General features: G+C 42.7%; 2 protein-coding genes across 3 annotated transcripts in view; one reads left to right on the top strand and one right to left on the bottom strand.

The window, feature by feature from the left end:
- Window positions 1-42: 42 nt before the first annotated feature.
- On the top strand, window positions 43-4,975 carry TOE1 (target of EGR1, exonuclease). Its single transcript, XM_042030569.1, has 7 exons — window positions 43-190; window positions 264-304; window positions 420-516; window positions 684-842; window positions 1,146-1,405; window positions 2,743-2,914; window positions 4,027-4,975. The coding sequence occupies exons 1-7, from the start codon at window positions 77-79 to the stop codon at window positions 4,822-4,824; spliced, it is 1,641 nt and encodes a 546-aa protein (XP_041886503.1). The 5' UTR covers window positions 43-76; the 3' UTR covers window positions 4,825-4,975.
- Window positions 4,976-5,612: 637 nt separating this feature from the next.
- TESK2 (testis associated actin remodelling kinase 2) overlaps window positions 5,613-25,565 on the bottom strand; it is an 80,049-nt gene continuing 60,096 nt past the window's right edge. For both annotated transcript variants that reach the window (XM_042030567.1, XM_042030568.1), the window contains 6 exons: window positions 20,688-20,770; window positions 18,799-18,874; window positions 17,073-17,156; window positions 15,897-15,983; window positions 12,310-12,445; window positions 5,613-10,477 (listed from right to left, as the gene is read on the bottom strand). In XM_042030567.1, the coding sequence (XP_041886501.1) occupies window positions 9,465-10,477; window positions 12,310-12,445; window positions 15,897-15,983; window positions 17,073-17,156; window positions 18,799-18,874; window positions 20,688-20,770 (1,479 nt within the window). In that variant the 3' untranslated portion in view covers window positions 5,613-9,464. The remainder of the gene's footprint in view (window positions 10,478-12,309; window positions 12,446-15,896; window positions 15,984-17,072; window positions 17,157-18,798; window positions 18,875-20,687; window positions 20,771-25,565) is intronic.

Consider the following 25,565-nt stretch of genomic DNA (forward strand, 5'->3'; position numbering starts at 1 on the left):
AGCGAGGCCCGCGGTGGGCAGGCGGTGGGCAGGCGGCGGGCAGGCGCTGCGGCGGAGGCCCCGCGCGGGCGCGGCCATGGCGGCCCCGGCGCGTGTGCCGGTGGTGGACGTGCAGAGCGACAACCTGGCGGAGCTGTGGCCGTCCATGGTGCTGGCGCTGCGCTCCGCTACCTTCGTGGCCGTGGACACGGTGAGCCGGGGTGGGGGCGGCGGCGGCGCGGCCGGTCCCGAGGGGCCACTGACGGTGTCTTGTCTCCCCGCAGGAGCTGAGCGGCCTCGGTGCCAGAAAGTCGTTGCTGAGCCCGTGAGTGCCCCGTGGGGCGGGAGGGGGGGTGCGTCTCTCGGTACTGGCGGTCCGGTGCCCTTTCCCCGGGGTATGGGGAGGCCGGAGCCGTCATGGCCCGTTCTTCCGCCGCCAGGTGCATCGAGGAGCGGTACAAGGCCGTCTGCAGCGCCGCCAGGACACGCTCTGTCCTGTCGCTCGGCGTCGCCTGTTTCAAGCAGCTCCCGGAGAAGGTGCGTGCACGAACCGTAGTGCGGCCGTGTTCTCTTGGTCCTTCCCGGGGAACAGGGAGCATCGGGACGCGCTGGGAGATGGAATTCCCCCGTGGAATTGCCCCGGCTGTTTCGGCAGCTCCCTCTGACAGGTGTTCCTGCGTTCTTTGCACACTCTCCTTGTGCAGTCCGAGAACACGTACCTGTGCCAGATCTACAACCTCACGCTGCTCTGCACCGAGGATTATGTGGTCGAGCCCCAGTCCGTGCAGTTCCTAGTGCAGCACGGCTTCGACTTCAACAAGCAGTATTCTCAGGGGATCCCTTACCACAAGGGCAACGACAAGGTACAAACCCACTCCCTTTCAGACACCTGAGCCTGCTCTGCTCCAGGTTTCCGGGAGTGGGGTGGCTTCCCCTGCTCCCGCGTGAAGGTGGGCTCACACAGGGCTCTTGAGTGCAGCATCATCCCTTCCAGCTCCCTGCTGCTTGAAACCCACTTGTTGCAGTTGCTTTTCCAAATATTTGTGTCTCTGTTCAGAGCAAGTCATAGCTGTGGGCAGCATCCTGATGCCACAGGCTCTGAGGGCTCCCCAGAGTGACAGCAAGTCAGGGTGCCAAGGCGTGCTGACTGATCCTTCCTCGTGCAGGGCAATGAAAGCCAGAGCCTGAGTGTTCGGACACTTTTCCTGGAGCTCATCCGGGCAAAGAAGCCACTCATTCTCCATAACGGCCTGATCGACCTGGTCTTCCTGTACCAGTGTTTCTATGCTCACCTCCCGGAGACCCTCGGCACCTTCACCGCCGACCTCTCAGAGATGTTCCCAGCAGGAATATACGACACCAAATACGCCTCGGAGTTTGAGACTCGCTTTGTGGCTTCCTACTTGGAGTACGCCTACAAGAAGTGGTGAGCAGCACTCTGGTACTTTGAGCAGCACTCTGGTACTTCGAGCTTACAGGAGGAAAGGCAAAGGGGAAGTCAGTGTGTGTTTGTTTTTCCAGGCAAGGGGGCTGTTTCCTTTCACTGTCCCACTGACTGTAGAGCGGTGCTTTTCAGGTGACTCTGCCCTGTGCTTTTTCTGTTTCTAGAATGAGTTTGGTTTTTAATGGGCCTTATCTGTTCAGTGGGCAGCAGCTGAAAGAGAACTTCAAAACCGGTGCCAGCAGAAGACTGACCACAGTGACCTGATCTGAGAGCTGACTGGGTCACTGCCTGGCTTTGGTCCAGCAGTGCCACAGGGTCATGGCAGGAACTCACACAGAAAAAACACCAGGGCTGTCCTGCATGGTTTGCTCATTATAATTCTGTTTTGTGAGGGACACTGCAGTTAAAGGGTGGGTGCTCCCTGCACTCCTTGACGCTGACCAGCTCTGTCACACATCCTGCATACTGAGATGCCTGTGGCCCACTCTGACTCCCATCACTTCCTTCCAGGCAAGGGCTTTGCTCTTGTTCAGGACACAAGTCTGTGCTTTGCAGTCTGGCCCCACACAATCTCAAACTAAGCCCTTGGCAGTGATACAACCCCTGGGATCTCCATAAAGCTCAAGTCATGCTCTCTTTTGAGGAGAAAAGGTATTTTTAGTGACTGTTTTATCTCAGGAAATGCCACTTTGACAGGTCCAAAAACATTCAAGATGGCTGTTCTCAAAATATGAGTGTGCTTTGTTTTGACAAGATAAAAAAAAAACTTTTTAAACTGACATCTTAAAAGTTTTAACCCACAATTTTCATTAGGTAGAGCCTTCCAAAGGTTTTGGGGCTTTTAATCAGATCTTGGGACAAAACAGAGATCAGATTTTTTTCTCATGAAATGAAAACCATTTCCTTGTTGCTTGCATTGCCCAGGTTCAACCTGCCTGGGTGGTGACTGCTTGATGGTCTACATAGTATCTCATTTTTGGGTGTTTTTTCCCTTGTGCATTAACATGATGAAGACAAACACATATTTTAGTGCTCCTTATAGTTAAAAAACCAAACTATGCATCCCCTTCTCCCATAACTTCACCAGAGATGCTGCTTTCCCTTCCTGTACACCAGCATAAGCAAAAACAACCTTTGAATTAGCATGGAAGCAACTATTTACTAAAGTTGCTCTCCTGGGATTGAATTTCTTTCCAGCAAGCTGTCTGGGACTTGAGCTCAAGAGCAGGAAACTCACGGAGTTGAGAGCTGGTGAAGAGCAGTGTTAGCTCTGTGCCCTGGTCCCGTCCCACAGTAACTGTGTGCTCCTCTTGTTCCAGCAAGCGAGAGAACTGCAAGCTGAGGGACTCCAGCGGGCAGCACCTCGCTGTGGAGTTCTGCCATTACCCTGCCAACATGGCCCGGTACATCGATTACCGCTACTGCTCTCTGGAAGAAGAAAGCCACAATGCTGGAGGGGGGAATAAGGTGCCTGTCTGTGAGAAATTTTCGGTAAGTAACGTGAATCCCCGCTCCCTTCCTGGCTCCATGGAAAGGGGCACATGTGGCACGAGCCAGAAGTGGTGGGAAAGCACCTGGGAACTTCTCCTTGCCTGCTTCACAGTACAAGGAACATTTTCAAGCTTCAGGTGGCTTCATGACAGACAATAGAGTGCTCTGCTTGGAGGTGGGGAATCCTACAGGCTTCATTAGGAAAATTCCAAAAGAGAGTCTATGGCCCTAAACAATGGGATAGTGTGAGTTACAGTATCCATTACTGTCTTGGCGGGGGGGGGGGGGGGGGCGCTGCAAGTTCTGTGTTAGTTTGGCTTATCCTACAATAAAGAAATGCCACCTCTACCCTTCCCTGTATCTTCGTTAGATATAAAAAATTATTACCTGTCTGCAGCATGTGGCACTGTAGCACAGGGTGATCCACAACAGCTTGTCCTGGTGCAGCTACAGCAGCAAAGAGCCCATCTGATCAGATCATAACTGGCTTCAGGTGCTTCATGGAGAAAAGGAGCTCTTCCAGATGTTGCACATTCTGTCACAGACCATAGGTTGGGGAAATCTCTGGAAGTTTCTCATCCAGCCACCACCTCAAGCTTTGAGCAACACTGTTTGGTAACTTTAGAAACTGTGTAAGGACAGAGATTACAAAACAACTCCAGGCCCCTGTTCCAGTACTTGATCACTATGTGAAAAACACTTTCCTATATGTCTAGTCATAATTTACCCTGTTACCAGGTCCCCTCTCCCTGTGCTCTCTTAACTAGAGTTTAGCTCCATCTTCTCCATAACCTCTGCTGTAGGTACCTGTAGACACCAGCTAGATATCTCCCTCCTCTTAGTCTTGTCTTCTCCAGGCAGAACAAACCTACCTTCCTTGGCTTCTCCTCATATGCTGTGTGCTGCACCTTGACAGCTCCCTGGTGCACCCACTGCAGCGTGCCAGCACCTTTCCTGTGTGCTGTGGGGCTGTAACTGGACATTGTTCCTGACCCAGCCTCGCAAGCCCTCAGTGGAAGGGAATAATTAGCTCCACTCCATGTTAAGATGATTGCTGTTCTAACCAGGAAGATGGAGGCTACAGACCCATCTCTCTCTCTCTCTCTTCCTAGGCCTATGGCTGGTGTCCAAAAGGGTTGAAGTGTCCACAGTCTCACAACATTGACCTCATCATTGACGAGGACGACAAGCTTTGGGAGAAGCGAAAGAAACGGAAGCACAAATGGAAGCATCGTAAGAACATGGAAGTGCCTGCAAATGCATTCCAACAGGAGAGCTCAGGGGAAAAAACAGAGCAAGCTCAGAATGGGGAGGAGGGACCACCACGTAAACAGAGCTGCTATGAGCCTGCAGCTGCTACAGAGCTGGCAGAGGTCACACCCAGCGGAGAGGGCAGGCCACTGGAGGAAATCTCCATGGACATGGAAACAGAGGTCAGCTCAGATGCCAGCACACAATGGGAAGAGAATCTGGGGAGCACTGAAAGAACTGCTGCCCAGGGAGCAGCTGCCCTGAGCCCTTGTGCCAAGGGAAATGCCTCTGACAGTGACCAAGTGGAGAGGAAATCGAAGTTTCCTGCTGGGTTGGACTCAGCCAGTCACCCAGCCATCCCTGAGACTGAAGCAGCAGGTGCTGCAGGAAAGGAAAAGGAAACTCAGGGCCCTCCTTCACAGGGGGGCACACACCGAGCTGGCTTTGACGCGTTCATGACCGGCTATATCATGGCTTATGTCTGGATGCTCAAGAAAGGGAAAAACACAGACGCTGCTGCAGGGCCCTGGTTGCCAGACTGCCATAATAAACTGTACCTCAGTGGGAAATCAGTGCCACTGCAAATAGTGAAGAGCTTGTTTTCTAAATCTTCCAAAGCTCACAGCGAGAAGATAAAGTTGGCCTGGGACAGTGCATAGAGCTACAGAACTCCTCACTAAACTGGGCTTTTTTTTTTTTCCTCCAGGTTTTGGAGTTCTTTCTTCCATCAAGAACTCTCCAAAAAGGGAACAGGGTTCATATTCTTGTTTCTGTTTTAACATCTGACTGATTAAATTGCTCTCAGTTGGAGTTGCCCATGTTCCTTAGTGGCATGCTGGGATGTGAAGGCGGGGATCAGGCTGAAGTGGGAGAAATGCACCTTTGGTTAGAGCATGCACAGATGAGACCTTTGTTCTTACAGGAGAGAAGGGAAGGAGAAAGTTCGTCCCAAATGTGCCAGCTGATTCTAGTGCAGGGTAATTGCATGCAGAACCAAGCCATAGCAGATCTTCAGACTTGTTCCAAGGGGAGAGGCAGTGGGGCTGAAAGCCAGATACGTGATCCTGAGAAACTGCACAGCTTCCTGTGCTACTGAAGCTATTTAGGGCTAGAACAGAGCAGCCACCATGGCAAGTGCCCTGCAGGCTGCTATCAAAAGCCATCTTATCTGGTAGGTCAGAAGCTAGGGCCTACTCTTCAGACCACTGTAACACCGAGCAGAAAAAAAAAATCCTTGAGTCTCATGGATTTAATAGTGGAACACTTCAACGAGATGCAGGAGAGAAATAACACTTACTGAGGATGACAGTTTTCCATGTGTATAACTCAGCACTGAGTAACAGCAAACACAATCTCAAGCCAGATATTAATGGCATTTGTAGCTTAAGTAAGCATTTGAGCCAGCTTTTTAAACTTGGAGTTGTCCTCTTAATCACAAGACTCAGGCCTTGATTTCATTTTTATTTTGAAAGCAAGTTGGGAAAGTTTACAAAACCTGACCAAGAAAAAAATTATGAAAATATTTAAGTGGATTCATCTTTGGTTACTTCTTATTGCAGTTCCAATAAAACATAGACCATTTCTATAGTTCAAAAAAGTCAGAAGGTCAATCAACATAAAAACAAGACGTGCTTTCTTTACATATTCATAAATATCTGCAATATTAGAAAAGTTGTTTCGCAAAGATTTTTTTCTGGCAGTGTTAACTTACTATTATACACAGGCTACAAACTTCTTCCTAAACCTTTAATTACAAGTTCAGCTATTTACAGACTGCAAAATATTAAGACATAAAACTCCTTCATAAATACGAAAATAGATCATCTTGCAAAGATCTTTATACTTAACCAAATATCTGGCTGCCCCTCCTCCCAAAAAAAAGGTTATTTGTTTTGCATAGAAATGTAGTGACATGCAATATAAACAATAGCATTAAGTGCAAACAGGAATTATTCAAGTGTCTTTAGTTGTACTGGCAAAAATACCAATGTTCTGTTACAAATAATACATCAATGCCTCTCCAACAAGTACAAGTCTGCGACAGCCCCTCGGCTGTGCTGCTTTTGAAGGGCGGCAATTCATATGCATTCTCTTGGTTGCATTTTATCAACCTGCAACCACAACAAAAATAGCTTATAACAGACATTTAAATGAACTCAACATAGATTTAAAGTGAATTAAAAACATCTTTGATTTCTTCAGGGAGATGTGTAGCAATGTGTAGAAAGTACTTTAAAAGAGCAAGAACTGCTCCTGTAAAGTCAAAATCACGGTAAAATCCAATCACAATAAAATTTGTCACATCACTGTAAAACAAGGGGTTTGCTGACCACATGTTCAAATTCATGTTTATCAGTAGCTGTCAGAAGATGGCCCTCTGTAGAAAAGCAACCCCAGTAGGCAGAAAACCTAGGAGTTACTAGGTGCAGCCTAGATTCAGCCTTATGCAGCCAAAGGGACAAGATGTAGTGACTTACAACTGCATCCAGACCCTTGAAAACACTGGGTTTCAGCAACCACTTTGCAATTTTTAAAATGATCTTTTACTCCAGTTTCATACACATGCCTCTTCCCATGCAGAGCAATCTAGGAAAGGTCTGAGCTGCCAGTCCTTGGCCTTTCTATTTCTGACATCTCCACCTCAGTACAAAGAACCAGAAAAGCTGATAGTTGTGCCCAATGCACGTCAACTGGTTGTGCTTAGAGCGGACATTTAAGAAAATAAAATTTTAGCTGTGCTGCTTTGTAAGAGCTATTCAGGCCAGGGAAACATTGTAAAGACAGCAGTGTAAGAGAACAGATGAGGTCACTGCAATGGGTGCCCTGGAGATACTCCAAGCGTGACTGCTCAAGCTTTGCAGTCAGTGTCAGAGAGGGCAGCAGTCTTCATGATGAGGTGACAGCACTGACAGCCAGGGCTCACTCACGTGAGCCCCAGGGCAGCAGCCAGAGTTGTGCGTGTGCTCTCTGGTCAGGCTGCTGGAGGGTGCCGGACAGCTTCCCTCAGCGTGGTGATCCAAAAGTAAACTACTCATTATTGCTTGTTTGTCTGAAGTCACACACCTAAATGCATCTTGTGACAACAGAAGCTGGTGCTGATGGTTTCCCTCCCAGAAGATACAATTGTAGCAAAGATAAAAAGATGAAAAAGAAAAAAAAAAAGCAAAAGCAAGCGGGCACCAGGCAGGCAACTCACTGGCAATTGAGTTCTGATGTTTCTCTGTCCTCGAAGTTACACACACATGCTGGCAGCTATACAAGCTGCTCTGCACTCTGCAGACATGATACAGAAGACAGAGACTACTCTACAGATCAGCACCTTCAAGAGGCAGAGAGGTGTGGGCCAAAAGGGGTGATCTTAGCACAGGCATTTTCTCTTTGAAAGTGCCAACAGCTGCCTAATCTGGCATGGACTGTATTTAATAACTCAGCAACACCAGGTTTCTCATTTCATTCATGGCAGCCACTGCAAAGGGAGAACTGCTCAGGTTAACACATACTTCACTAGAGGAAGTCACAGCTGTAACTCACAGAACAGCCTCCTACACCTCTGGAGAAATACACACCCCAGCCAAGAAAGAACTATGGCTTTCTTCATCCTTTCTTTGAGATGGGAGAAGAGTAGAAATAGTCTGGCTTCCATCAGAGACTAGCTTACAGTATTCAGCCTTACAAGAAAGCAGGAAGACTGTAACAGGCTACCTGGATGAATTCTGGATTCTGCGGCATTACCATCTGCTCAGCAGGTGTGCAATGTTTACCTCACTTAGGAATTATAATATAGGTTAAAAAAACCCCATAAAATAAAACTTTTAAATCCCATGTTTTTGGGATGATGATAGTGGAAAAGGGCAGGATGTTGCACAAATGTCACAGAACAAGCTTTCCCATACACCGCATCCCAGAGCAGGGATCACTGGTGCTGGTTCCAGCAAGCAGCAATAAAGCTCATGTTGCTGCTTCTTTCACAGGTACCTGCTGGTGGAGGGAAGTAAAAAAAAAAAAAAATTTAAAAAAAGATTATCTTATTCAATGACAGGAGAAACCAACAAAGACAGCAGCTTCTTTCTGTAGAGGAAACAAAAAGTAAATTGCGGACAAGCTAATTTTCTTCAGTTTGACAATTCAAAGCCCTCTTGTGAGTTGTCCTCTCCAAGAGCACTTGTGGGGCTACAACACTGCTGGCAACTTCCCCTGAGCAGGAGATCCCTGTCCTCTGTCAAGCAGTCTGGTGAGGAGCCATCATTACTGCAGTGGAATCAGTGAGATGGGATGTTGTACCAGAGAGGAAGGTGAATGTGACCCTTCTAGTTTAGTGCTAATAGTCAATTGTGATGTAGCTACTGTATTTAATTATTCTGTGGAAACAGATTATGATGTCCACTCAGCTCTTCAGAGATAAGAGGCCACCCCCTGCCAAAAGCTCAGTACAGCTGGTACTTTCAGGAGCAGTTTCTTCAGAAGCCCAGAAATGGCAATGCCTGGAATATGCCTCTCTGTGCCCTGGGCAAATCTTCCTCCACATTTGGGCTGAGGTACATAAAGAGCTTTACAAGGAAGAGAGCTTCCCTGCACAAATGTATTAAATATCATTACTAAATCCCAAGGGAAAATGAAACACCAGGGAACAGATTCTTCTTGTTAATTGCAAAGTATTTGTCATGTGACTCAGCCTGCAGATTGTGACCAGCATGAGCGGTTTTGTTTTTGCTGCTTTTGAAAGAAGAGCTTGTTTAATGCTACAACAGCATTCAAAGCAGCTCTGGGACCAGAGAGCATTCCTATCTGCTCAACATAGCTCGGAAAGACTTCTGTGCCTGTTTCTAAAACAGGGACTCCAACTCACGTGCACTGATGCAGAATGTTAATGACTAATCAGCAGTGGCGTAGAGCAGCTGGTTAGTCAGAGGAAGAGGGAAAAATCTAAGGGTCATTCTTTCTACTCTACATGGAGCTTAAGACCTTAAAATGCCCTGTGCTGGAAATCCAGGTCAAACTGTTTACATGGTGCCTGCTCTGGCTGCTGCCTCTTGGAAGGGCTGTAGGACCCACATGGCCATTCTGGCTGGAGTAGTTCCCCCTCTGAACACAAATCAGGAAAGGGAATAAGCACAATTTGAATTAGAGTTTTATAAAATAATCAGTCTCTTCAGACACTGTCTGCAGCTATCTGTCTGACAGCCAGCTTCCACCATCCGTTGAGTCTCTTTCAAATGTGAAGCCCAGCACTGCAGAAAAACAGTTTAAGCAACTGGGAACAACTGTTCTCTCAAGGACACATTCAGTTTGAGCCCTCTCTTCATATGTCACAAGTTGACTTTGTGCTGCCACTTGCTGAGATGTTGGAGGAGGTCTGAGACAACAGGGCAGGACTGTCCCCATCTTGCTCCCTGAAGGGCCATGCCTCTCTCTTCAGCTCCGTGGAAGGACTAACACTGAACAGAGGCTTTGTAGACTCTAACAGAGTAATTTTCAATAGATCATCTTCTACCTCCATCTCTTCAGAAGGGAGACAACCTGAAAACATTTGTGGGGAGCCACGTCCCTCAGAGTTCACTGAATTCTCAACTGGGAGCTTTTTGTAAGATAGTGGCCCAGACTGGGCCAGCACTAATGACTGATCACACACTGGATCTCCACATGTGTTCTCAACAGGGCAAAACCCATTTTCCTCCTGGGCCACTGGCCCATCTGAACAGTCCATATCCTCCTCCTGTCCTGGTGCAAGAAGAAACTCTGGTCTGTGAGGCTTGGCGTGAAAGGGGGGAATCTCTGACACACCGTATTTTGTGCTACTCAAGAGTTTTTGCCGAACTTCTGCACCTAACTGGGCTGGGTCACACCTGCCAACAGTTGAAGACAGTCCTCCAAACAGGCCATATTCCTTGTGTGGTAATTCAGGAGAGAGTGGAAGTGACCTGCATCTCCTCCCAGGAAGAAGGGAAAGTTCTTGCCAGTCTGTGCTGTATGCCTGCCGGAACTGGGACTGGCTGGCTTTCAGGCCTCCACCTGCCTCTGGAGAATGCAAGTCAAACACGAGTGAAATCACAGACTTGCTTGGCATGTCAAAGAATTTGATTTTTCCCCCCTTGAGGTCCTCCCGGGCACTAAAGGGATTAACTTTCCGGCCTAACCCTTTGCTTGGTGTGTAGTAGGGGTCCTGCACATTTATCTTCCTGCAAGGCTTGCGGGAGAAGATATCCGACTGGCTGCGTGACAACCAGATATTCCGACGCGGACGGGGTGACTTGGGTGGGATCTTATCATCCAAGGAACTCAAACGTTTTACTCCTGGTCCTTTGTCAATTGATCCTGAGTAGAAAAAGAGAAATACTCTTAGCTTAAAGAAGCTCTATATAGCTGTATGTCTGCTCACTCGCAGAGCCTTCATGACAACTGTAAAGAAAAGAGCTGCATTTCTGATATTCCAAACTATGTTCCATAAGCACAAGTCTGCTCCTTCCTTTTAAGTTCCTGCACAAACACAAGTACACCATTCTCTTCTCAGTGTATTTTAGAGCCCCTTCAAACCTCCTTGCTGCCAGTACACTGCCACAGCAGAGATGGCACAGGGTGGTGTTGGAGACGAACAATATGCATGTTTCTGGATTTATCATCCTGGCTTCCAGCAGAGGTTGCCCACGGTCTGTTGGTGCTACTGACCACAAAAGAGAACCAGTACAAAACACAGCTGCCAAAGAAACTGGGACTTTTTCACCCTGATGGGAAATGTCTAAGACCAAAATAAATGTTCCTCCTTGTACCATGCAAGATTTTAAATCATTCTATCCCAGCCTTCTTTCAGTACATTATCCAGTACAAAACTAGGGATATATGAGAGTCTGACCCTAATGAATAGGAGTTTAAAAGTTGTACATATGTCTGTGTATTTGCACCTATTGCACACATACATATATTTATAAATAAAAGCTGTATCACTAGACTAGGATGAGAAAATGGTAGGTGTTAACTCCTTGAATGTTTGGAATCTGTATCTGGCAGGGCTCTCAAGGAACCTCTGAAAAGCCATGTTAGAGTGATAACAAATGGGTATAAAGAAGTGATATCTCCTTTTGATTACCATTTCCAGAATAAGCACATAGGGATTTTCACTTTTCCCTTTAAATATTGCCATGGTTTAGACTACAGTCATTCCATGTAGGAAACACTATGCAAGTCAAAGAACAGCATGTAACGCTTCTTTGAGAAGTACTTGTTTTGTACATGTACTCCAAAGGGAGAATGCCAGAAAAATGAAAAGGAAAAAAAACCCCAAACTCCAAAACAAAAAACCCAACCCAAACAAAAAACCCTAAACAAACAAAACAAATTTCCTTTTTAACTCACACCTCTTTTAGATGCTTTCCAGGTGTGGGAGAATTACCACATGCATTAACTCTATGTGGTTTGAAGTAGAGAATAATTATTTCAATCTACAACTATATTACAGATTGACAGGTATGTCCATATGTTGCACATTTGTATAGCCACATAATATGAGAAACTATTTTTAATGTACTCTTAAATTTCTAATGCCAGAAGTGTACTAACAGAAAACACCCAAGTCAGAATACGGCCCAGGCTACAAGAGTTTGCTCCCCACACCAGGTGGCACCAGACAGCTTTAGAGAAAACCTTTCAAGGCAAACATTCCCAAGCAGACCTGGGACTCATCTTTTCTCGTCTTTCAGAGTATTTCTAGATACTTTATAATACTCTTGCATCTTCTGCGCTCTTCCTCCTGAAGGAATTTAAGAAGCCTCTAAATGTTACATGTAACATACACCAAAGAAATGATGTATATGTACTAAGTATGGCAGTGATAAATAAAAAGTTGATGGATTTTCATATACTATTAGCAACTTACAAAACCATTCCCAAATGAACTCTAGATTTCCTCTCAAGAGCTTGGGGACAGAATCTTATCAGGCACTTTAAGAAACAGCTGGGGGTTTTTTTCACCAGAGGACATTCTGCAATGCAAAGTATAGAGCATTGCTCCAGAATAATTTTCAGTGTTTGCGTAAAGTCTTTCACAAACTGTAAATAACACCATATATAGCCAAAATACCAGTTTTCAAAATATGAAGCTTTGTCTCCTCTTTATAAGCACGAAGCAATGTTTGTACAATACAGACACTTACCTTTTGGTTTTCTTTCACTGTTGTCAAGGTTCAAGAACTTTCTGTCTCTCTCTGAGTCCTCATTCCTCAGGCGGTTTAACATTTCCTCCAGTGTGTTGACAATATCAGCAAATGAAGGACGCAACTTTGGATCCATCTGTGAATGGACACAAATCAAATAAGTCCCTGTGGGCTTGTCCATGCTATTCTGCTTACAGAGTGGACAGAAAGAGGGACAATCTGAGGAAACTGAGGACATTCGAGACAGTTTTAAGTGTGTTGTCATTACAAAAAATCCTACGTAAAGAAGGGGAAAAGCAGTATTCTATTACACCTCTCACATTTAGTTAGTAACTTGTAAATATTCTATGAAGAGGATAAATTTTAAATTGAAAAGGTGGGAAACTGTCAGATTCATGCTTTGTGAGGGGGGTTGGTTGGTTTGCTTGAAACATCTTGCATAGGACAGGATTTCTTTCTGGACTCTGGTTATCAAACAGATTATACACCAATGTTATTTCAAAAGGATTACACAAAACAACACAGCTATGTCAGTCTTTAAAAGATTGTAATTCTTCCATCATCTCCTTGTGGCTTTAATTAAAACAGACCTAAATGGCACTGCTGATTTTAAAGCCAAAAATGTTGTATTTTTCCATCTGTTAATTAGCCATACTATTTGGTATACTGGTCTATCTTGTAAGGAAGCAAGGGTGGTTATATAATTTGACAAAATTATAAATTAGGAAAAAGAAAAATCTCCCAGGTAAAATATTCCCCCTACTCATCAATATGCATTAGTCTGTATTTCTCAGTGTGTATTTATTTATTCATGCTAGCAGATACAGATCTCTAAACAAAGTCCAACACTAAAATTGTACCACAGGGCAAGCAGCTTCATTTAAGCAGTAACTTTGAAGGCATTTCATCATTTTGAGCATTGACCCTGTATATATGTCATAGGCTTCACTACTGTAGGTAGCAACATCTAATTCAGCAGCCGAAAGTTCACTTCATTCCAGTAATAAAAAAGATTCCGCTTGACCTGATTGCTGTTTCCAGCCTTCTAAAGGCTTTTTCAGAATGGACAAGCCCAGACAGATCTCACCTCTACAATGGGAACAGTAGTACTTTGTACACAACAAACCCCAAAGACCTCCCTGATACTGCCCTGCAGCTTGTTTGAGATGGATTTTTCTGAAGAGAGCTGGTATGATCAGCAATGCCAGAACACCTTCTGGCAACAAGGGGTAAAAGGCTAAAAATTCATACGTACAGTAACAAAACCAAACAAAGAAACCACACTTGAAGAGCTCAAGAGCAGCAAGAAAATTGTTCTAAAGCAGCAGCTGGAATTTCCTGGCATTGGAAAACGTATTTTTCTGCATTCCCTATTTCACTGAAAGAGTAGGGCAGGGGCAGCACTGAAGCACACACTGTACCCTGACAAACTTACTAATTTGGGAATCTCAGGGAGCTGTTGCAAGCTACAGGAAGTCACAGGAAGTAAAAAGAGCTCTCTGGCTATTTTAATTTGTGCTAGGTAAGTTCCAAGACAAGAGCAGCAACGGAAAAGTTACTCAGAGCAGTATTTGTCTCTTCCATCCCTGAGAAATCCAGATTCTGATCAAATGGAAGAGAAGGTTCCTTCTCAAAGCAGCAGTTGCCCACAGCTTAGCTCATCCTGGTAAGCTTTTTGCATGATAATTTATGATTTATTAAATATTCCCACATGTATGCTTAAAATTGTTGGGGAGCCTTTCTTGCAGGTGCTTATTTACAAACCCTCACACTTTGTAACAGTAAATTAAATTTTAATCCACTACTCATACATGTCAGTTTTTGCTGGTTTTCTTAGTGTGCCTTAAAACACATTTGCTGGCTGTAGAAAATCTTAGGGCTTTGCACATTAGTTCAGCTGGGCTATACAGTTCACACCTTGTTGACCTATTAAATAATAAAAAGCTATATAAATGTCCATGTCTCAGAGCAAATTACCACAGCAATCACCTCTTACTGAAGAACAGCATGTTTAGGAAGATATGAGAAAGCTTTATCTGTTTACTCCATTTTCCTTCTCCTAGGTGAGTGGTATGTGAATTCCAGCATGCCCCACACTGAAATCAGCATATTAATGGCTGGATCACAAGACAGTAATTTCCATTTCAATTCAGTGAAGGGACATTTATTATACAGGAAGTTGCATTTGACAATAATGAGTAGGAGAAAACAGATTTTTTCTGAGCACACCAAATTCTTACATGAAAATATAAGGTTACTGCCCCTTCCTTCATGAACAGTTTTACTCCGATTTTCAGAGTTGAAAAATTGCTTTGAATCATGCACCATGTGCTTGGATGCAGTACCATTTCTGGAGTCTGCAGCTGGGAGTTGAGATTTCCAAAGTCAAATCCTACCTCTAACCAAACCCTTTAGTGCTCATGTAATCAAAGCACTTCATAAACACGAGTCAGATGTACCACTGTCCAGGTGAAGTAAGCTCTGCTGTACTAAGGTGAAACAAGAGGAGCTACATAGCTCATCCACAGTAAGTTCCACAAACACTTTTAGAATTAAATTAGGCTATGTGGTGCCAAAAGCAGCAGTCAGTCATTGCCCCCATTCTCACCTTTATATTGCTCTCTCCTTGAGCATGGGCTTTTGAACTAATACAAAGTAAAGAGAGAGGTTGGGTCAAAAATAACCATCAAAAGCACAAAGGGATGAGACTTTTCAAAGCACTCACTTGGACACAGTGCTGGCATCGGTTCCAGCGCAGCCTGGTTGTGAATCCAGGGCCAAGTTTTGTGCAGTAAAATTTTTAAAAGCTGCCTCTACTTAAGTTGAGTAAACTGGACATTCCCAACTTCAGTTGAATGTGGTGGAAGCTCAGGTTCTCTTATTTTATACAAACTGGTTTACTATACATTGGTACTAGCAACTCTGTTACAGGATAACCAGCAGAAGAGATCTGCTTCCCTGGAGTTTTCACAATAAGGAGCCAGGAAGGTATCCAGCCCTATCACAGTTTTACTTGAATAATTGCCAGAAAATTCTCTCCATACAGCACATGGCCTATAGCCTTACAGATATTAAATCATTTCGGTCCAAGTTTGGATTTTATGACACAGGCTAAGGATTTGGATGTCAAAGCCCTTTTCCAAAAGGCATCATATAGACACTTTAGAGCAGTTTAATGCCTGCTCTTGATTTGTTTGTCCCCTCTGTTTGTAAGAGCAACTCAGTCCTTCCTTCGTAACTCAGGAGGTCTGCACACAACAACAGCTGGATTTTGTCAGCCCGAGGGTTAGCCAGTGTCAATGGCATCCAACTGGTTATGATCAGCCTGAGCAGCCTGCAAGAAGCTGTTCAGTGTGCCAGACCTATTTGTTTGGCATGACAGAACACAGAATTGCAAAAACACATGGCAAACCTTTTAGCAAGGGGAAGGGAAGGATTATAAAAACTGAAAGGGACTTCTGGGTACATTGCTTCTATAGGTGAGCTCTTCAAGTCTCTTCTGTAAATGCTCTAAGCTTTATCTTCAAAAGCCAGAGGGATTTGGAGAACTCCAGTTTAGATCTCTCCCCCTGAAGTAAGATACTCACGTTACAGCAGTTGAAGGCCAGCTGGAGGAAGTCAGGAGGACAGTCTCCCACCATGTGCTGGAAAGAATCATAATCTAATCCAAAATTCTGTACAAATGACAACAAAGCATAGAGAAATAAATTAGGTCTTCCATCTCGCTCAAAGCATCATCTTTTTAGGGGGTCCCTATGTGAAATTATCAGGAATAACCATGAACACCTTCTCAGCAACCACAATTACAGAGGAGTTTGAGAAAACTTCATGCACACTCCGAACTGCAGCGTTCCCAGTGTGGATTACTGATACAGGATAGCTGTAAGACAATGGGCTGACATCAAAGCCCATCCTTCTTCCTGGATTCAAATGCAGTCCACTGCACTTGAAATGTTGCCCATGTGCATTTGGAAACAATACCTTATACTGTGATGTTTCACTATAGTGACTTTCACAGTGCAAATTAACAGCCTACTCTAAAACCAGAGGCTTTACTATGGTGGAAATGTATCAGTTAAAATGGCTAACTTCTCAGTGGATGGTACTGGTAATACAAATTATCCAGTTCCTTATGTGCATGTCTATAAAATCTGAAGGGCAGACTAAAAAAGGATCTCTTATTTACTGCAGTTTGAGACCTAAACAATTTTCCATTTTCAGAAATGGAGGGCGACAGACAATTTGGAATAACCCCCACCGAGGGTCACCGAGGATGAATAAAGAAAAAAAGTATCTTTAATTAGTCAATTATAACTCAGATCCACAGTGCTTAGTAGAGTCCACACAAAATAAGGGTGAATTTATTTTAGCTGCTGTTAACAGAGCCCCTGCCCCTTTTACAAGGGGGGGCGGCTTAGTGCGTGCAGTGTGCCTAAAGTGCCCCATTTTGAACCTGGCAAGAAGTCTACATGAGCTATCACTCCACAAAAGGAAGAGTTTGCATTGCAGTGCTCTCGATGTACTGCCAGTTAGGGGCAGAAAGGATTCCCATGAGGATTGCAGCAGCACAAACTCTCTGAGAAAGTGTCTTCAATGGAGCTTCCTACAATAACAGCATAAAGAGCAACAGCCTTCTACAGGCTATTTTTAATGTCCCACCTATTCATCCTATCTTTGGCAGCAGTGGCAGAAGTTCTAAAGGCTGAGCCGTTATCATGGCAGACTCGCCACCTCCCACCAATGTTGTAAACACAACCACTCACCTCTGTGCGAGGGAGATAGTCCGGGTCTGCCTGTATTCTTGCTATAATCTCACACAGAATTATGCCATAGGAGAACACATCTGCCTGAGAGAAAAAAATGAATAGACACATGGTTCAGCTATGAATACTCAGCGTTCTTATCTGCCACTGAGTTTCTCCTTACCCCAAATGGCTATCATGAAACAACACCACCACAGCCTTACAACACTGAGCAACAGCATTAGAGCTAACATTTTCTGTGTGAAGAAATACATGCTCACAGAAAGCATTCTTGTTGCACAAAAGCAATAACTTTAAAATTCTTTCAAGAAAAAAAAAAAAGAAAAAACCCACCAAATCACTCTTAATTCAGCAGTGTAAAAATTTAAAAAATAAAAAAATCCTCCCTTGCACAAAGAATAGTGAAGTTCCATTTGATGTCTTACACATGGGAATACTTAAAAACACAGCCAAAACATGACATGCCTATATATCACTGTGGTTAGAAAAACAGGTTTAGAATACACATGATCACAGCCTAGCCAGAACATTAATGCTGCTGTTAAGAAAAATTACATCTTCCTCTTCTCAGTTCAGTACCTCTGGAGAAAACAGTCTTCCCAAAGCTTGAGATATCTAGCAGCACTGTGTATCAGTGCTCAATTTCCATGACGTTTAGTAACCACTTATCTGACTACCTCTGGAGCTGCACAGTTCCTCAGATTTCCACCCACCTGAATTTTTCGGGTAAGAGAATTTAAGAAAACATGGAATACAAGTCTGCAGATCAGAAGCTTGCACCCCTCATCCCTTATGTATCAGACTGGCTTATATGTCACCTTTCATGCTGCTTCCTCTTTAGTCTTCCCCTTGGTAGGGTTAATAAAGAATGTGGCACCATAGATTTGGGTACTTTATTATTAATTTAGGTCAATTAAAACTCCTTAAAAGCTTTGAAATGGTAATTATTACTTCTGTTATTGAGGTAGTTACTGCTTTCCTGCAAGTTAAAAGTACCACAAATTAAACAGATTATTGACTTCTAGATATAGAGAGGTACAGGATATGGGCTTTATCACAGAAAAGCTACACTGGCAGGGCTGAAGTAATGGACAGAAAATCCTGTGTAAAGAAAAGATTGATTGAAAACACCATTTCTAAAACCCAGTGTGATCTCATCCTCCTCTGAAAGAAACATTTCCTGATGATACGAACAGAAAGACTTGGGAATACCTTTGGAGAACATTTTCTCTCATCTTAAGACATGCTGCTTTATATTTCATATTTATACACACACATATATATACACTCATCCATCCATATATATATACACACACACAGAGAATCGTGCAAATTTACACACAGACCTTTTACTTCTACCCAGATTTCACTAGTGTACAGTCAGGGAAGCAACTTTGCTTCATTTCTTATGAGATTTGGTTAAATTAAATTGTGTTAGATCAACAAAACATTACTATATTTCAGTATGTGGGGTGTTTCAGAATGGAAATAGCATAACAGAGAACAATCCTAAAGCCAATTCTATCTCCATATAAGATTACACACCATGAATTAAAAACATTAGCTATTTAACTCTCACTCTCCTTCAGTCTGAATGATCTACTGAGTACAGAAACACCACAAGTGAAAATAACAATAGTTTTAATATTATGGAAATTCTAAATCTTGCATACCACTACAGAAGAGAAACATTTGACAGCTAACTGCATTTATATCATGTACCTACCTTTTCATTGTAGGGCTCATCTCTGAGAACTTCTGGTGCCATCCAGAAGGGTGAGCCCACAACTGGTAACTTCTCACTATATAGATGTGGGATAGATATGGATAGGAGGTGGTGGGAGAGAAGGAAGAACTGTTAATTAAATGCTCAAGCATTGCTACTAACTTTCCCAATCAATTACTCATATTTTATTTCTAGTTTTTAAGTACCCAGCCACTTTAAAAGAATGTTTTATTTTAAGATCACGGCTGTTCAATAGTTTTTATTGCCAAACTCTTGGCAGAGTTGGTTCCTTCATCTACACATAAAAAGGCTTGTGGACATCAGTTTTGGGCTAGATGCCAAGCTCTCCATTCACCCAGCAAGACATGCAAGTATCATCCCTACATGTATATGCAGCTCTGAATGAAGTCAAACTGTATTTAAAATAATAAAGATCTGCTAACTGTATTTAAAAAAAAAAATTAAAAATCAAGATTGACCAGATGAATCCTTTAATATGGAAAAATTAAAAGTAATCAGAATAGACCCAATTTGAAAAACCTGGAGTTTCCATAAGGCTGAATAGTGGGGCCTTAAAAAAGGCCTCCAGCCTTACACCTAGCTGACCTTGAGGGAATACCTATTTAAAAAAGAAAAGGACTCTGAAGGCCTCAAAGTAGCATGGCTTGTTACCAGCCAACTGGAAAGAACAAAGCTGCATTTGAAAATGGAGGTAAAGCTAGATAAAAACAAAATAGTGGGTAATGTTGCTTGTTTTAGTCTCAAGCTACCTTAACTGTAATCTCAGTTTTCAGGGCATCTCAAAGCTGGGTATTAAGGACACATTAAGGCACCTGTAGTGCCTTCCTGATTTTGTGATGGGTTCATCTGAACACAGCTGAAGCTTTCAGCACTTCACTGGGTACTCCACAGCAGCTACAAGATAAACACTGGCTGTACTTATCAGTAGTTTGGAAATTAAGATGTTCACTTTAAGCTTTAAGATCCAAAATTTCACCAATATTCATGCAAGCCTTCAGACCTCTCAAGATACGGTTTTTGGATATGTGCAGTTTAAAAACTGTGCATAGCTGAGATCAACTTTTATTGTTTTCTATGCAGTCAAAAGTGCTGGAAGGCTTTTTATTTATTTTACGCAGAAGCACACGCTGGAGAAAATCTGACAGCACATTTCACAGTCAGAATACTTTGAAATACACAAGTCAATATACAGAGAGAACAATGAAATCCTTGTCCTTGATCTCTCTAATGGAGGGACGACAAAAGGACTATTTTCAATTGTGACAATAGCTTGTGACAGTCCCCTGTGCATTCCTCAAATGAGTTAAGATTATAATTTCATCCTAGGGAAAGTAAAATGGTAAGATAATGTTAGACGGTAATTTTATAATTAATTTTATTTTGCTCTGTTATAAACCTGGATCTTAAAAACTAACCCAGAGGTTAAACAAGAATAATGCTGGAATGCCACTGAATATTGTTTATGAAAGTGGAAAGATGATAAAGTTGCTTGAAATCAACAAATGACATTCATTACAAAATCATCCCAATCCAGAATGTTGGACAGTATTTTTGTGTTTGTGTTTTGGGTTTTTTTAAACCCGAAATTCCCAAATACCAGCTTAAAAGATCTACCAAAAAGCTGGAGCAAATCCTCTAGTGATTGGAACATTTTTGAAGAATAAATGTCACCAGTAAATATCAAAATGGACAGTAATTAAGGCTGGAACATCTTGGCTATCCAGCCTGCAGTTCCAGACTGAAGACTGAGGGTATGTTTTGCAAATTCTGTACCAGAGTGCAATAACAGCCCCAGGGATCTGGCTCACTAGAGCTTCTGACCTGCAGTTGTCCTGCAATTCTCACTCCATTTAGATTGGCTCCCATACCTGTGATCAGGAATTTTCTCTGCTAAACCAAAGTCTCCAACTATTGCTGAGTATCCATTCTCATCATGTTTTATTAAGCAGTTCTGGAAAAACAAAACGAAAACCAAACAGAAGAGTTATTGTCTGGGCATGAAACCTCTATAACATTCCAGATTAAAAACAGATAAAAAAGACTACAAAATAGAGTTTGGAAGATATTAATCTATGAGAAGCTTTTGTCTGAGAGCAACAACACTTTTCCCCTACCATCCCCCTGCACAATCACGTCTGTCAAACTTAAGATGCTGCAAACAGCCTTCCACTTACCTAATAATCCACTTAAAAACTAGCTGAGAAGGCAGGCAGCCACAGGCAGCACATACCCTGCTAAGTTTTCACAAGAATTAAGATGATTTAGCTCCCTTATGCTCAAATATGCAATACATGCTGTTCATTATGACACCTTATATTTTCTCTTTACAATTTGCCTGCACCTGACCAGAATACAAGATCAGAGCAGACTTTAAATGCCTTTATATATTTTGTTACATTAGCTATTGAAAAGGAACTCGTTGCTTTGCAGTAAACTTACATCAGAAAATGTAACATATAACCAAGTTATATGTGCTTTCAGAGTCTCAAAATTCTTTATTTTACAGTATATCATAAGACATGATTTAAGAGAAAAGTCTAATAGGGAAATGCTGTCAGTCTTCTCCTTTCATTGCCCCCCAGTGTCAGGATGGAGGGCAACTTAAGGACACACAGACATAATTGTGCTCCAACAGCATCACATCACACACAGGGTATTATTGATTTCTTTTTGTTATTTATTTACAACTCTGAGAAATATGCTGTTACCATTCCAGTACCACATCTTTTCCCATTTCACCAAATGAATCGATAGCTGATTCCCTGCATTTTGTTCTATCCTGCAATAGGTGGAACAAGACAGAGAATTCTTTCCTTTCCCACATGCCTTGTTCTGTATCCTCCTGCGGGCAGTACAATAGCAGTGACAGGCAGCAAACCTACTGCCGACTCCTACCGAGTGGTACCCTGCATTAATTAGCTAAACAGCAGGAAACACTTTCTGGCTTTATTGTGCTTGGATATACAAAAGCCCCTTGCTGACCCCAGAGCACTAGCTTGTCTGTATAATGCAACTACCAAGAAAAGTGGGTCCCTTGTCTAAAAGATCAAGTTCAGGTCATCACTGTTTATATTATTCAGATACGATTGTGGCCCAGGCCATGAAGCGAGTTTTCTTCCTGCCAATTGAAAGGTTAAGCAAGCCACTCCTGTGATCATGTAAGGAAAATGCATGTCAGCCTCTTGAAACACATGCCAGGCTCCTGAGATGCAAAGCTTTATTTATTTAGCATGACTCAAGTTTAATAACTACAGTTAGTTTGGGGATTCATAAACATGTACCACATTAAATCAACTGTGCTTGCCCAAAGAGCAGCAAAGCTTCTCAGTTGCGGGCTTTGTTATCTTTTATCAAAGAATGCATTCATTCAGCTTGCCTCTCTTTAAACATTTGGTCACTGTAAGTGGACTTAAAACTGAGAAGGATAAAACTTAACTGAAAAATCTTACTCCAAGGATTCAGACAAGTGGAATTTCATTGCGTACCACACAGAAACAAGTCCATGAGGACACCAAAGATTTTGCAGTGTTCAAGAAGGCTCATACTATTTTATGCAGAAAAAAATTCAGGTTACTTTTCAGCCACAGATTGTTCAGCCACTGAAGATGATTCTTAATTCAACATTTTTTTAAAAAAACTCTATAATTCATAAACACTAGTTTTAAAATATAGATTTCCTTCTTGCATTATACCATGACTATTTACATTTTGTTCATTTTGAGAAGCAAGACTCCAGTACTTAATTTTACCTTCTGGATTTTATGGATTATTGCTATTCTCCAATAACCCCCAATCTCCAAAATTTCGGGGGAACATTTACATCCTGACTAAGAACTATTTTCAACATAACTAAAAATCTGTCTGCTGAAGATCCACAATAATTTACGAGGCTGCTTTGATACCAAAAGGAAGCTTAAATGAAACATCATCCTGACAGCAAATATTCCTTCAGCTTCTTACCAGTATCTAATCACATCCTGTTAGACAGTGATACATCACCAACTGAAGCTGAACAATTCTGCCCCCCACCAAGCCCCAGGCAGTCTCAGCTTTCAGGTACAGTACTGAACTATATAAGTAGGTTATTCCTAGATAAATCATACATTAAACCAACGCTGCCTGACAGCTCTGAGCCCCTTCCCCGATGAGCAGGATTTGCCTGCAGCAGAGCCAGGCTGCCTTTCAGTGCAAATGCTTGGAGAGACCCAACAGCACAGACACCCCACTGCTGTGGGGTCCACAGGTCCTGCAGGAGAGGCCACTAACACCAGGAGAAGGCACTGGGGGAAAGCCTTGGGCAACATTCCTGCTGTAGAGTACTGATGAGCTCTTCTGCTGTGGTGGGCTGCACAATGTCAAATTACATAAAGAAGGAAGCTAAACTGTTCTCTCTCATTAGTGGATGCTTGTCTTTTGTTTGCACGTGAAGAAATGATGAGTGTGAATTTAAATTCATTAGGATACGTATTCCAGTACAGGAGTGACTTTTGTATTCCTAGTTAAATCAGCCACAGGCAGGTGACATGCACCATACAATAAAATTCCAGTGTCACTACAAATGCTCACTGTAGTGAAACTAAACTGATTTAATTCATCTGGGGCAAATTTTTACATAGCTAAGCACCAATTTCCTGGAACCCAGAAAGAATGAAAGCCCATTCCTAGCAAAATCAGTAGTAAGCCCTTTCTACATACACTAGCATGGTCAGATGTCACTTTTCCAGCCTGTGCTGCTCATTCAGGGCAAGGTTGTGCAGATGGTAAAGCTGCATTCTGTGCTGAGATTCTCCAAGCAGTCAAGGCCAACCCTCAGCACCATTATACTCCTTCTCCACACTTCCCATCTTAGTAATGCCATTACACGACACTGTGCCAAACCCACAACACAAATAATGGAGTTACCAGATTTAAGATGCAATTCATAAATAGGTAACGTAACACAGCCCACTGTGGTTCATGTGCACCCAATGAAAGACAAAGAACTCACATTCTACCAACAAAATAAATCAAGATTGAAAAGGGACAAAACTTCATTAGAGACGAAAAGGTTGAAAAGAGCTTTTGAATTTAATCTAGAGGTAGTATCTTAGTAGGAAAGGTACAATAGTACAAACTACACTGTTTATTCCAACAAAGTGATATTCTCAGTTTCTATCAAAAAAATAGTGTTTCAGTGCAGCATGAAGTAGTTTCATTAATGGATTTTGGCTCAGAGATGCAAGAGTTCAAACCCCTCACTAGTGCAAAGAGCCTCTCAACCACCGCCTATGAAATGAAACGCCAAGCAGCTTCACAACATGAGCTTTGAGAAAGCACTTTTGACTTACTATTGCACTATTTGTATAAGCTGCAAGGCAATAAAACTTGGTGACCTTTTCAGGCTTTCTTTTTGGACCTCTACATACAGGGATGTTCTTTTCTTTGGCAGCTCACACAGTCAAAGAGGGCAGTATTTGACTTCAGCTGAGTTTTTGAGGGTTTTTTCCTCCCAAAATAGGGACCTCATCAGTCCTTCCTGAGGCAGTCTCTTAATAGAAGCAAGGAGCTCTGCACATGAGTCCTAAAGAGTTAACAGAGCTGTTTATGCAGACAGATGTGAAAGAACATAAAGCCCCCTTTGTGTTACAGGAGCTTAACATCTGCTTTGCACAGCATAATCCCACTAAGACGAATGCAATATTCTACTCTTCCTTTTACATAAACAAAAATGAAAATAGACTCAGGAGTTAAAAATAAGTTGCTTAGATGAAGAAACACCATCTTTTTATTTTTATTTTATATTACATATAAGCTAAACTGCTCAGAGATTTTACTGCACTCCAGAAAACACAGAAATGCTACTGCAGTGTCATTTGCAACCTTCTGATGACTGTTACCGAATTAAAATAATTAAAGGCCAATTGAGATGTATCAGCTGTTTTAAAAGTGCTATCCCCTAGGAGAAACCCCACTGAGAATTAAATGTGTAACAGGAAGTTTACAGTACTAGATACACTTTTGAAATTATTATGCTTAAGGGAGAGGTTCCATTTGGTTCCCAAAGTATCAGTAGAAGTTTAGTATTGAGACTATCATTAGAAATAGCCATCTGTAATAGCTAATTTTTTCAGTGCAAGCCCTCCCTTGCAGTGCAAAATATCCAGACAAGAGCTTATTCCGGCACAAAGGGGACCTTGCAACTGCCACAGCAACCATGAAACTCATCAGACAAAGGTGCTGTTCACGGCCTGGGGTTTATTTGGTTTTAAAGAAGCAAACAGCATACAAGGTAGGAAGTCAGGGCATGTCACTTTCAAGCCCAAAGGCAGTGAATTCATGTTACATCAGATAATCCACAGTAATTGGTTACATACATGATTCTGTCCCATAGTAACTGAGACTGCTCCTCTCTCAATGAGAGAAGGCTGAGCCATTACACACTGTGAAGTGAAAGCAGATGTCGGCAGGAATACACACACATACACATGCCTAGAGACTACAATTTCTTCATAGATTTTATCATCAATGGAGCTCACAAGGTTCCCTAAAACTGCTCACAACCTACTATTAATTATAAAACCTTGTTTTCAATTATACATAATTCTGCAAAACTAAAAGGCATTTGTTTGGAGGTTTGCCTGTTTGTTTTTAATCAACAGTTTTGATAGAGGATTTTTAGGGAGGGGGTGTAAACCATCAAAATATCAGCCTATGGTATCATACCAAATTTGGCAAGTTCACAACTTGGAATGTGATGAGACCTCTGT

This window comes from Corvus kubaryi, unplaced genomic scaffold (genome assembly GCF_017639235.1).
Source record: "Corvus kubaryi isolate FWS band 111438036 unplaced genomic scaffold, C.kubaryi_AGA036_p1.0 37334, whole genome shotgun sequence".
Lineage (NCBI taxonomy): Eukaryota > Metazoa > Chordata > Aves > Passeriformes > Corvidae > Corvus > Corvus kubaryi.